This window comes from Chrysemys picta, chromosome 1 (assembly GCF_011386835.1).
Source record: "Chrysemys picta bellii isolate R12L10 chromosome 1, ASM1138683v2, whole genome shotgun sequence".
Taxonomy (NCBI): Eukaryota; Metazoa; Chordata; order Testudines; family Emydidae; genus Chrysemys; species Chrysemys picta.
In genome coordinates this window covers 256,135,916-256,149,328 of record NC_088791.1, presented here as the reverse complement: position 1 = coordinate 256,149,328, position 13,413 = coordinate 256,135,916, and the positions used below count along the sequence as shown (strand labels likewise).

Genomic DNA, 13,413 nt, shown 5'->3' with positions numbered 1-13,413 from the left:
GCCGATTGTGTGTGTCCACACATAAAATGCTCTAGGTGCTCTAGTCGGCGGACCGCGTCCACAGTACAAGGCTAGCGTCGACTTCCGGAGCATTGCACTATGGGTAGCTATCCCACAGCTATCCCACAGTTCCCGCAGTCTCCGCCGCCCCTTGGAATTCTGGGTTGAGATCCCAATGCCCGGATGATGCAAAACAGTGTCGCGGGCGGTTCTGGGTACATGTCGTCAGGCCCCTCCCTCCCCCGTCACAGCAACGGCAGACAATAGATTCGCGCCTTTTTACCTGGGTTACCTGGGTTACCTGTGCAGACAACATGGAGCCCGCTCAGCTCAGCTGAGCTCACCGTCACCATATGTCCTCTGGGTGCCGGCAGACGTGGGACTGCATTGCTACACAGCAGCAGCTGCTAACTGCCTTTTGGCGGTAGACGGTGCAGTAGACTGGTAGCCTTCATCGGCGATCTGGGTGCTGGCAGCCGTGGGGCTTGCCTTTTGGCAGTAAATGGTGTATTACGACTGTTAGCCATCCTATTACAAGTCGGGTCATCGTACGTTAGCAGAGTCTTCCCTGAGCAGCCAATTGTGCAATAGGCCTGAAGACCATCGTCATACACCGCCCCGTATTTGCTGCCAAGCACCCAGAAAGATGCCGAGGGCTATCAGTCACGCTGCACCGTCGTCTTAAGATGTAAAAAATAGATTTGCTCTGTATTCATTTGCTTCCCCCTCCCTCCGTCAAATCAACGGCCTGCTAAGCCCAGGGTTTTCAGTTTAATCTTTGGGGGGACCATTCTGTGTGACAGTTGTTTGTGTTTCTCCCTGATGCACAGCCACCTTTCTTGATTTTAATTCCCTGTACCTGTACCTGTACGCCATGTCGTCACTCGGCCCGCCCTCCCTCCTTCCCCTAGTCCGTCAGATACTATGTTTGCGCCACAGCTCAGAGAGCCGAGAAGCGCCTTTCGCGCCTTTTCTTTGAATTCTGGGTTGAGATCCCAATGCCCGGATGATGCAAAACAGTGTCGCGGGCGGTTCTGGGTACATGTCGTCAGGCCCCTCCCCCCTCGTCACAGCAACGGCAGACAATAGATTCGCGCCTTTTTACCTGGGTTACCTGTGCAGACAACATACCACGGCAAGCATGGAGCCCGCTCAGCTCAGCTGAGCTCACCGTCACCATATGTCCTCTGGGTGCCGGCAGACGTGGGACTGCATTGCTACACAGCAGCAGCTGCTAACTGCCTTTTGGCGGTAGACGGTGTAGCATGAGTGATAGCCATGGGGCTGGCAGCCATAGGGCTGCATTGCACCAGCCCCTTGCCAGGAGATGGTATATTGTGACTGGTATCCATCATCGTTGTACTGGAGTGGCTGTCAATCATGGCCACCTGGGCAGACATGCTACTGTTTCGATGATGATGGCTACCAGTCGTAATATACTATTTTCTGCAAATTGCCCAATATTGTCTGCTAAGCACCCAGAAGAGGCCGAGGGCGATGCTGGGTGCTGGCGGACGTGGGGCTGGCAGACGTGGGGCTGCATTGCTACACAGCAGCAGCCCCTTGCCTTTTGGCAGACGATGGTATATTATGACTGGTAACCGTCGTCATCATACTGGAGAGGCTATCACTCATGCTGCACCGTCGGCTGCCAGCTTAAGATGTAAAAAATAGATTTGTTCTGTATTCATTTGCTTCCCCTTCCTCCGTGAAATCAACGGCCTGCTAAGCCCAGGGTTTTCAGTTTAATCTTTGGGGGGACCATTCTGTGTGACAGTTGTTTGTGTTTCTCCCTGATGCACAGCCACCTTTCTTGATTTTAATTCCCTGTTCCTGTACCTGTACGCCATGTCGTCACTCGGCCCTCCCTCCCTCCCGCCCTCCCTCCTTCTCCTGGTCCATCAGATACTACTTTCGCGCCTTTTTTCTGACCAGGCGCCATAGCTAGCACTGGGATCATGGAGCCTGCTCATATCACCGCGGCAATTATGAGCACTATGAACACCACGCGCATTGTCCTGGAGTATATGCAGAGCCAGGACATGCCAAGGCGAAACCCGGACCAGGCGAGGAGGCGATTGCAGCGCGGCGACGAGAGTGATGAGGAAATTGACATGGACATAGACCTCTCACAAGGCACAGGCCCCAGCAATGTGGAAATCATGGTGTCACTGGGGCAGGTTCATGCCGTGGAACGCCGATTCTGGGCCCGGGAAACAAGCACAGACTGGTGGGACCGCATCGTGCTGCAGGTATGGGACGATTCCCAGTGGCTGCGAAACTTTCGCATGCGTAAGGGCACTTTCATGGAACTTTGTGACTTGCTTTCCCCTGCCCTCAAACGCCAGGATACCAAGATGAGAGCAGCCCTCACAGTTGAGAAGCGAGTGGCGATAGCCCTGTGGAAGCTTGCAACGCCAGACAGCTACCGGTCAGTCGGGAATCAATTTGGAGTGGGCAAATCTACGGTGGGGGCTGCTGTGATCCAATTTGCCAGGGCAATGAAAGACCTGGTGATAGCAAGGGTAGTGACTCTGGGCAACGTGCAGTCAATAGTGGATGGTTTTGCTGAAATGGGATTCCCAAACTGTGGCGGGGCCATAGACGGAACCCATATCCCTATCTTGTCACCGGAGCACCAAGCCACCGACTACGTAAACCGCAAGGGGTACTTTTCAATGCTGCTGCAAGCCCTGGTGGATCACAAGGGACGTTTCACCAACATCACCGTGGGATGGCCGGGAAAGGTACATGATGCTTCAGGAACTCTGCTCTGTTTCGAAAGCTGGAGGAAGGGACTTTCTTCCCGGACCAGAAAGTGACCATTGGGGATGTTGAAATGCCTATCGTGATCCTTGGGGACCCAGCCTACCCCTTAATGCCATGGCTCATGAAGCCGTACACAGGCAGCCTGGACAGGAGTCAGGACCTGTTCAACTACAGGCTGAGCAAGTGCCGAATGGTGGTGGAATGTGCATTTGAACGTTTAAAAGCGCGCTGGCGCAGCTTACTGACTCGCTCAGACCTCAGCGAAAAGAATATCCCCATTGTTATTGCTGCTTGCTGTGCGCTCCACAATATCTGTGAGAGTAAGGGGAAGACCTTTATGGCGGGGTGGGAGGTTGAGGCAACTCGCCTGGCCGCTGATTACGCGCAGCCAGACACCAGGGCGGTTAGAGGAGCACAGCAGGGCGCGGTGCGCATCAGAGAAGCTTTGAAAACGAGTTTTGTGACTGGCCAGGCTACTGTGTGAAACTTCTGTTTGTTTCTCCTTGATGAACCCTCCAAACCCCCCCCCCGACCCAGTTCACTCTACTTCCCTGTAAACCAACCACCACACCGCACCCTCCCCTCCCGCTTGCAGAGGCAATAAAGTCATTGTTTTTTCACATTCATGCATTCTTTATTAATTCCTCACAGAAGTAGGGGGATAATTGCCAAGGTAGCCTGGGATGGGTGGGGGAGGAGGGATGGAAAAGGACACACTGCATTTTAAAACTTTAACTCTTATTGAAGGCCAGCCTTCTGATGCTTGGGCGATCATCTGGGGTGGAGTGACTGGGTGGACGGAGGCCCCCCCACCGTGTTCTTGGGCGTCTTGGTGAGGAGGCTATGGAACTTGGGGAGGAGGGCTGTTGGTTACACAGGGGCTGTAGCGGCGGTCTCTGCTCCTGCTGCCTTTCCTGCAACTCAACCATACGCTCAAGCATATCAGTTTGATGCTCCAGCAGACGGAGCATTGCCTCTTGCCGTCTGTCTGCAAGCTGACGCCACCTATCGTCTTCAGCCCGCCACTTGCTCTGTTCATCCCGTGATTCAGCCCGCCACCTCTCCTCTCGTTCATATTGGGCTTTTCTCATCTCCGACATTGACTGCCTCCACGCATTCTGCTGTGCTCTATCAGCGTGGGAGGACATCTGCAGCTCCGTGAACATATCGTCCCTCGTCCTACGTTTTCTCTTTCTAATGTTCACGAGCCTCTGCGAAGGAGAAACATTTGCAGCTGGTGGAGGAGAAGGGAGAGGTGGTTAAAAAAGACACATTTTAGAGAACAATGGGTACACTCTTTCATTACAAGGTCGCATATTTCGGCTTGCAGGCAGCCATGGTAGGCCACAGTGTTTTGGCTTTTTTAACCTTCTTAACATGCGGGAAAGGTTGCAAACAGCAGCGCATTTCCCATATCAAGGATGAATTGGGTTGTCCATTTAAAATGGGGTTTCAATGTAAAAGGAGGGGCTGCGGTTTCCCGGTTAACATGCATCACAAACACAAGTAAACCACCCCCCCCACACACACACACGATTCTCTGGGATGATCACTTCACCCCTCCCCCCACCGCGTGGTTAACAGCGGGGAACATTTCTGGTCAGAAGAGCAGGAACGGGCGCCTCTGAATGTCCCCTTAATAAAATCACCCCATTTCAACCAGGAGAGCTTTCTGGAGATGTCCCTGGAGGATTTCCGCTCCATCCCCATACACGTTAACAGACTTTTCCAGTAGATGTACTGGCCGCGATTGCCAGGGCAAATTAATCATTAAACACGCTTGCTTTTAAACCATGTGTAATGTTTACAAATATTTACAAAGGTACACTCACCAGAGGTCTCCTGTGTGCCCTGAGGGTCTTGGGTGAGTTCGGGGGTTACTGGTTCCAGGTCCAGGGTCACAAACATATCCTGGCTGTTGGGGAAACCGGTTTCTCTGCTTCCTTGCTGCTGTGAGCTACCTACAGTACCTCCATCGTCATCTTCCTCGTTCCCCGAACCGTCTTCCCTGTGTGTTTCTCCAGTGAGAGAGTCATAGCACACGGTTGGGGTAGTGGTGGCTGCACCCCCTAGGATCGCATGCAGCTCCGCGTAGTAGCGGCAAGTTTGCGGCTCTGCCCCGGACCTTCTGTTTGCTTCTCTGGCTTTGTGGTAAGCTTGCCGTAGCTCCTTAATTTTCACGCGGCACTGCTGTGTGTCCCTGTTATGGCCTCGGTCCTTCATGGCCTTGGAGATCTTTTCTAATACTTTTCCATTTCTTTTACTGCTACGGAGTTCAGCTATCACTGCTTCATCTCCCCATATGGCGAGCAGATCTTGTACCTCCCGTTCGGTCCATGCTGGAGCTCTTTTGCGATCCTGGGACTCCATCACGGTTACCTGTGCTGATGAGCTCTGCGTGGTCACCTGTGCTCTCCACGCTGGGCAAACAGGAAATGAAATTCAAACATTCGCGGGTCTTTTCCTGTCTACCTGGTCAGTGCATCTGAGTTGAGAGTGCTGTCCAGAGCGGTCACAATGAAGCACTGTGGGATAGCTCCCGGAGGCCAATAACGTCGAATTCCATCCACACTACCCCAATTCCGACCCGCAAAGGCCGGTTTTATCGCTAATCCCCTCGTCGGAGGTGGTGTAAAGAAACCGGTTTAAAGGACCCTTTAAGTCGAAAGAAAGGGCTTCGTTGTGTGGACGTGTCCAGCTTAATTCGGTTTAACGCTGCTAAAGTCGACCTAAACCCGTAGTGTAGACCAGGCCTTAGAGTCTCAAGAGAGAAAACCCTGGGGGGCACTGCTCTATACCAGGGAAGACATGGACTTAAAGTTAGCCCAGAAGGGTCTGAGGACTGAGCTGAGAGGCAGGGCTAAAGACTTTAAAAAGGGCACAGGGACAGGACCTGTTGGACTTTTTACCCCAGAAGGGATTTGTTCATTCACATTTTAACTGTGTGTGACTTGGCTGGAGGGCTGAGCCACTGAACACCCACATGATGAGGGCAACAGCCTACAGGGGGCACTGCAAAGAGAGAGAGACAGTGTGCAGGGTCACATCCACCTGACAGGAGGAGCTCATAAGAGGTGAGTGTCCCCCATCACAGGGACCATTCAAAGCAGTGTGGCCCATTAACACCTCTGCAGTCATCGGACAAAAAGAGGGTATTAGTGGGTATAGGTTGTTGTAATAAGCCATAAATCCAGTGTCTCTGTTCAGTCCATGATTTTTAGTGTCTAGAAGAGTGATGAATTTAAGCTCCCAAGCTCATCTTTTGAAAGTGTCGTGCAGGTTTCCTTTGAAGATGAGGACTGATAGGTCAGATATAGAGTGATCACTTTGAAAAGCGTTCACCCACAGATGATATCATGGTTTTTCTCTTATCATTTTCCTGTGATGGTTCATTTGAGAGCATAGTGATTGTCTGGTTTCACTCACGTAGCTGTTATTGGGAGCATTTGGTGCCCTGGATGAGGTACACCACATGTTGTGACTGGCATGTGTAAGATCCATGGATCTTGAAAGGATGCATCTTTAAAGGTGTGCTGTGGGGGGTATTGATCATCATACCAGTGAAGATATGTCTTCAGGTTTTGCATCTGTTCTGGTAGGGTCTGATGCCATTTTGAGGTGGTATGTACTTGTCTATGGGGAGCTTGCTTCTGATGATGAGCTTATAGAGGTAGTGGGGATGTTTGAAGGCCAAAAATGAGGGTTCAGGAAATATTTATTTCAGGATGGGTTCCCCATCAGGTATGAGTTGTAGTTGTTTGATGATATCCTGTGTTGATTCCAGTGGAGGGTGGTAAATGACAAGGAGGGTGTGTGGTCACAGAGCAGTTTACTTCTGTATTGAAGCACGTTCTCTCGGGGTATTTGGGTGGCCCATTCCACGATGTGATCTACTTCTCTGGTGATCCAGAAATTGGTTCAATAAAACGTATTACCTCACCCACCTTGGCTCTCTAGTCCATATAGCACAGTCATCTGTGAAAAGGGAAATACCTATTCCCATCTGCACACTTTCTGGGAGGTTAGTTACAGGGCTGGCTCTAGGTTTTTTGCCGCCCCAAGCAAAAAATTTGCCATCCCAAGCTCCTAGAGCACAACTGCCCAAGCAAAAAACAAACAAACAAAAAAACCACGGGTGGCTGGAATGCTGCCCAAGAAAAAAAAAAAAGAATGGCCGGAATGCCGCCCATGGAATTGTGCCGCCCCAAGCATGTGCTTCCTTTGCTGGTGCCTAGAGCCGGTTCTGGTCAGTTAGCATAATGGAAAACAAAGTAGGGCTGATAATACTCCCTTGTGGCGTTCCATGTGTAAGCTTATAGGCTTTTGGACAAAGCTATTCCCACTTTGATTTGTATATTTCTGTCACTTTAAAAGTTCATTGTCCACAGAAACATTCTGCCTTTTAATTCCAATTTTGGCTAGTTTTTATAGGAGGCCTTCCATCCATAGTATGTCATGTGATTTTTTTTTTCAATGTACAGTAAGGTTATCATAAAGTTCTTAGTCCTTATGCTTTTTTGTACCTCCATTTCTAGTCTCACTATATGATCAACTCTTCATCTTCCTTCTCTGAAAACTCTTTGTACCTCAGAATATAATTTTTCTCTAAGTATTCCACTATTCCTATATATTTTTTTAGTTTTTTCCCATGATTTTCCCCACACATGATGTGAGGGCTACAGCCCTATCAGCGTTAGGTCTTCTATGTATCAGTTAGGAAACCAGGCAAGGTATCACCAATGCTTGCTTCCATTCTATTGGAAATAGTCAATAGAACCTTTAGACTCCCTTCTGACAAGTGTTGAAGAATTTCATTAATTATATTATCTTTATCTGGAGCTGTATTTTTCCTCTTTCTAATGGCTGCAGTAAGCTCCTGCATACAAAACTTTTTGTTTAACACATCATTGTCATATTATCTCCAGCCAGTTAATAGTTTTTTCTCAATAAACCTTTTGGGGGTTTTTTTCCTCACAAACTCATTGCTTTGATTCATATCACTACTGACCTTTTGGAATTCTTTTGCTAAAATGTCTGCCTTTCCTAAGTTGGAGAGCTCAATTCATTGTTTACAATAAGACTAAGTATACATTTACTTTTATTATGAATTCCATTCATTCTTTGAATTTGCTTATATTTTTCTGAAAACTTTGAACTTTGGAGAAATTTCGGTTGGAAATTGAACAACTTTCTTTTTTGTCTTTTTGATAATTCTTTGTGCCACCACCTTATGTCCTTTGTAATTCATTAAGTTTGTACTATTCATTTGTGTGTTTTGTTTGCTTGTATGCCTTATTTCTTTCCTTGATTACTAGGTTGCAATCCTCATTCCACCAGGAAACCTGATATCTCAGGCCTTGTCTACACTACGAGAGTAGTTCGATTTTACTTGCATCGAATTTTTGTAATCGATATTGCAAAGTCGAACGTGTGTGTCCACACTAAGGACAGTAATTCGACTTTGTGCGTCCACACTAACGGTGATAGCGTCGACATTCGAAGCGGTGCACTGTGGTCAGCTATCCCACAGTTCCCGCAGTCCCCTCTGCCCATTGGAATTCTGGGTGTAGCCGGCAATGCCTTCTGGGTAACAAAATGAGTCGAGGGTGCTTTTGGGAAACTGTCGTCATCCGTCCATCACTCCCGCCCTCCCTCCCTGAAAGCGCCGGCGGGAAAACAGTTCGCGCGCTTTTCCAGTCATTGACAGCGCGGACGCCACTGTACTCCGAGCATGGAGCCCGCTGCGACCATCGCTGCAGTTGTGGCCGCTCTCAACGTTTCGCAGCTTATCATAAAGGTTTCCCTGAGGCAGATGCAGAAAAGTCAGGCGAGGAGGCTACGGCACCGCGGTGATGTCCTGAAGTCTGAGAGTAGCACAGACCTGTCAGAAAGCAGGCGACCCAGCGCCGAGGACATCACAGTGGCAATGGGTCATGTTGATGCCGTGGAACGGCGATTCTGGGCACGGGAGACAAGCACTGAGTGGTGGGACCGCATAGTGCTGCAGGTCTGGGATGAATCCCAGTGGCTGCGAAACTTTCGCATGCGGAAGGGAACTTTCCTGGAACTTTGTGAGTTGCTGTCCCCTGCCCTGAAGCGCAGTGACACCCGGTTGCGAGCTGCACTGAGTGTACAGAAGCGAGTGGCCATAGCCCTGTGGAAGCTTGCAACGCCAGACAGCTACCGGTCAGTCGCGAACCAGTTTGGGGTGGGCAAATCTACCGTGGGGGTTGTTGTGATGCAAGTAGCGAAGGCAATCGTTGATGTACTGCTGCCAAAGGTAGTGACCCTGGGAAACGTGGAGGCGATCATAGATGGCTTCGCAGCGATGGGATTCCCAAACTGCGGTGGGGCCATAGATGGAACTCACATCCCTATCCTGGCACCGGACCACCAGGCCACCCAGTACATTAACCGAAAGGGATACTTTTCCATGGTGCTGCAAGCACTGGTGGACCACAGGGGACGTTTTACCAACATCTACGTGGGATGGCCGGGCAAGGTTCATGACGCTCGTGTTTTCAGGAACTCTGGTCTGTTTAGACGGCTGCAACAAGGTATTTACTTCCCGGACCACAAAATAACTGTTGGGGATGTGGAGATGCCTATAGTCATCCTCGGGGACCCAGCCTACCCGCTAATGCCCTGGCTCATGAAGCCCTATACTGGCGCCCTGGACACTGAAAAAGAACTCTTCAACTACCGGCTGAGCAAGTGCAGAATGGTGGTGGAGTGTGCTTTTGGCCGTCTCAAGGGGAGATGGAGAAGCTTACTGACTCGCTGTGATCTCAGCGAAACCAATATCCCCATTGTTATAGCAGCTTGCTGTGTGCTCCACAATCTCTGTGAGAGCAAGGGGGAGACCTTTATGGCGGGGTGGGAGGTTGAGGAAAATAGCCTGGCTGGTGATTACTCACAGCCAGACAGCCGGGCGATTAGAAGAGACCAGCGGGAAGCGCTGTGCATCCGGGAGGCTTTGAAAGCAAAGTTCCTGAGTGAGCAGGGTAACCTGTGATTTTATAGTTTGTGTACTGAGAAGCTAAACCTGCCCCCGTTTCTTTACCCAGGTAATGTTGACTATCCTATCCAGTTACATACCCCCTTCACCCCCCCTCCAACACACGTGTCGAAATAAAAATAGTTCTACTTTGTTAAAGCACACCGTTTTCTTTAATACTGTTTTAGCGGGAATTTTTTAAAACTGGGACGCAGACTGTGGTGCGGGGCGGGTCTAGTGTTGTGATGCGAATGCAGCTTCTAAACTCAAGGATTGACAGGCTCCGCTGCGGTGGGATGCTTGTTTCAACGGAGCCTGTCACCCCTCCTGATCGGGACTGTGTGTATGGGAGGTCTATTTGACTTTGTGGCAGGGGGAGGACGGTTACAGATCCCATGCTGTGTGGCTCTGTGATCCTGTCTAAGGACCGGCGCTTAAGATCTGTAACTGCCCTCCCCCGCCACAAAGTCACAGAGCAACCCACCCCCCCCAACATTACATCAAAACAACCTCCCAGACTAACCGGGGCAACTAGTCACTGCATCACTGCACTGTGTATGTGCCCTGCTGCTGTGCCTGCCCCCGACTATGTACCCTGCCAAAGGAGACTGTCCTGTCCAATTTCCAACCCCCTTTCCCCTCCTCCTCCAAAAGAACATGATTGAAACAGTAGTTAACAGAAACGAATTTTTTATTATCAACTACACATGGCATTGGGAGGTGAAACTTGGACGTGGGCTTGTGTCAGGCAGGAAGGAAAGAACTTTTCAAATTTTGGGAAATGAGAGCCTTCTGCTACTAGAGCTCTCTGCAGGGGTGGAGTGAGAGTTAGCAGGGACTCTGCCGCCTCTCCTTCTTTGCACTTTGGGTGAGGTGGGTATGGGACTTGGTGGCGGGGGAGGGCGGTTAGAGATGGACTGCAGCGGGGCTCTGTCCTCCTGCCTCCGTTCCTGCAGAACATCCACAAGGCGCCGGAGCGTGTCCGTTTGCTCCCTCAGTAGTCCAAGCAGCGTTTGAGTCGCCTGCTGGTCTTCCTGCCGCCACCTCTCCTCCCGATCCATGTTGGCTTGGTGCATTCGGGTCAAGTTCTCCCGCCACTGGGTCTGCTGTGCTGCCTGGGCTTGGGAAGAGGCCATAAGCTCAGAGAACATGTCCTCCCGTGTCCTCTTCTTCCTACGCCTAATCCGCGCTAGCCTCTGGGAGTGTGATTCCAGGCTAGGTTGTGAGACAGTCGCAGACGGGGCTGTGGAAATGGGAAAAAGGGAGTGAATTCCTCTGAAAGATAAATGTAGTTGTGAACAAAGAACATAGTCTTTCTCTGTGAACAAGACCATGCACAGCACCTTTCACATGCGCACTCAGCACAAGGTCGAATTCTCGGCCTTCGCATTCTGTGCCTGGGGTCTTGAACAGCACATTTGAGAAGCGAGGCAGCACAACGGAATTTCTGTTGCAGGCAGACATGGTAAGCCGTACACTTGTGGCAGTTTAAAACTTTTATATTACCACTGGCCTCATTTCACATTTAAATCAATGTCAGTCCCTGCTGCCAGCAATCCGGCAAGCGGGAACTCTGCCCCTGTCCCACCCCCTCGCGGCTGTCCCCGGGAATGATCCCTTTCGGCTGCCCCTCTCCCGCCTCCACCGCGTGGCTGCAAACCAGCGGTGACAGTTCTGTAAAGGAACGGGAAAGCAGTCCCAACACTAACATTCCCCTACCTAATTAAAAGCAGGTCACCATGGCCGACATCACCCTGATGAGGATCTCCGAGAGCGACAAAGAGAGAATGCTCCGGGAAAGCCTCCAAAGACCAGGGCCGTATGCCGCCCTGCTGTGCAGAGCAATGATCCCCGAGTACCTGATAATCTCGTGGCGCGGCAACGTGTCGTACTTCGGAGGACCCAATAAGGCCGCTCTCCCCAAGAACCTCATGCAACGGCTTTCAAGTTACCTCCAGGAGAGCTTCATCGAGATGTCCCAGGAGGATTACTGCTCTATCCCCGCACATATAGACCGCATTTTACTGTAGCTGCAGTAGCAGGGAATACACAGTAGAGCGGCTTGTGCAGGACAATCACTGAAAACCGGACATTGCTAGATTTCTTTTCAAAACTTGCACTGCCCCTTACTAAACCGTTAAGCGCCTAGGGCACACTAATCATGAACAACCCATTCTTTTAATTGTTAATATTCCTGTTTTGTTAAAAATAAATGTTTAGATGTTTACAACACTTACTGGCTGATCCTTCACCAGATTCTGTGTCCGGGGTAATGGCTGGGGACGCTTCGTAGGGGATCTCTGTAAGGGTGATGAAGAGATCCTGGCTGTCGGGGAAATCAGCGTTGTGAGAGCTGCCAACTGCCTCGCCCTCCTCATCTCCTTCCTCATCTTCCCCGTCCCCTAACATGTCTGAGGAACCGGCCGTGGACAGTATCCCATCCTCAGAGTCCACGGTCACTGGTGGGGTAGTGGTGGCGGCAGCACCGAGGATGGAATGCAGTGCCTCGTAGAAACGGGATGTCTGGGGATGGGATCCGGAGCGTCCGTTTGCCTCTTTGGTCTTCTGGTAGCCTTGTCTCAGCTCCTTGATTTTCACGCGGCACTGCGTTGCATCCCGGCTGTATCCTCTCTCTGCCATGTCTTTAGAGATCTTCTCGTAGATCTTTGCATTCCTTCTTTTGGATCGCAGCTCGGAAAGCACGGACTCATCGCCCCACACAGCGATGAGATCCAAGACTTCACGATCAGTCCATGCTGGGGCTCTCTTTCTATTCCCAGACTGCATGGCCATCACTGCTGGAGAGCTCTGCATCGTTGCCAGTGCTGCTGTGCTCGCCACGATGTCCAGACAGGAAATGAGATTCAAACTGGCCAGACAGGAAAAGGAATTCAAATTCAAATTTTCCCGGGGCTTTTCCTGTGTGGCTGGTCAGAGCATCCGAGCTCGCACTGCTGTCCAGAGCGTCAACAGAGTGGTGCACTGTGGGATAGCTCCCGGAGCTATTAGCGTCGATTTCCATCCACACCTAGCCTAATTCGACATGGCCATGTCGAATTTAGCGCTACTCCCCTCGTCGGGGAGGAGTACAGAAGTCGAATTAAAGAGACCTCTATGTCGAACTAAATAGCATCGCAGTGTGGACGGGTGCAGGGTTAATTCGATTTAACGGCGCTAACTTCGACATAAACGCCTAGTGTAGACCAGGCCTAAGTTGAGGGCAATTTGATGTTTTGTAGCTGACCAGAGCGGCTGCTCCTGTAATTCCTTTTACTATGTTGTTATAGAATGCTCCTAGATTGTCACTTGTACAGTTACTACAGAAATATTCATAACATTTAATTCTGAAAAGGCCCCATAATATGGTCCTTGGTGGGCTGGGTGGTCTAGTGGTTAGCACCCACCCATAGTGGGGGTGGGGCAGTGGTAGGGAAGCCCAGGCCTGCCCATAGTAGAGGTGGGGCAGTGGTAGGGAAGCCCAGGCCTGCCCATAGTGGGGGTGGGGCAGTGGTAGGGAAGCCCAGGCCTGCCCACTCCACTGGACTCTGATCCAGCAGCCGTGTTAGTCTGTATCCGCAAAAAGAACAGGAGTACTTGTGGCACCTTAGAGACTAACAAATTTACTAGGTAGGTCTGTCTTCCATCCC

General features: G+C 50.7%; 2 protein-coding genes across 2 annotated transcripts; both read right to left on the bottom strand.

Moving 5' to 3' along the window:
- Positions 1 to 3,378: 3,378 nt before the first annotated feature.
- LOC135980819 (mediator of RNA polymerase II transcription subunit 15-like) lies at positions 3,379 to 5,460 on the bottom strand. Its single transcript, XM_065581042.1, has 2 exons — positions 4,602 to 5,460; positions 3,379 to 4,003 (listed from the first exon to the last, which is right to left on the bottom strand). The coding sequence occupies exons 1-2, from the start codon at positions 5,137 to 5,139 to the stop codon at positions 3,501 to 3,503; spliced, it is 1,041 nt and encodes a 346-aa protein (XP_065437114.1). The 5' UTR covers positions 5,140 to 5,460; the 3' UTR covers positions 3,379 to 3,500.
- A 4,979-nt stretch (positions 5,461 to 10,439) lies between these two features.
- LOC135983057 (uncharacterized) lies at positions 10,440 to 12,705 on the bottom strand. Its single transcript, XM_065592427.1, has 2 exons — positions 12,004 to 12,705; positions 10,440 to 11,009 (listed from the first exon to the last, which is right to left on the bottom strand). The coding sequence occupies exons 1-2, from the start codon at positions 12,578 to 12,580 to the stop codon at positions 10,534 to 10,536; spliced, it is 1,053 nt and encodes a 350-aa protein (XP_065448499.1). The 5' UTR covers positions 12,581 to 12,705; the 3' UTR covers positions 10,440 to 10,533.
- Positions 12,706 to 13,413: the final 708 nt, after the last annotated feature.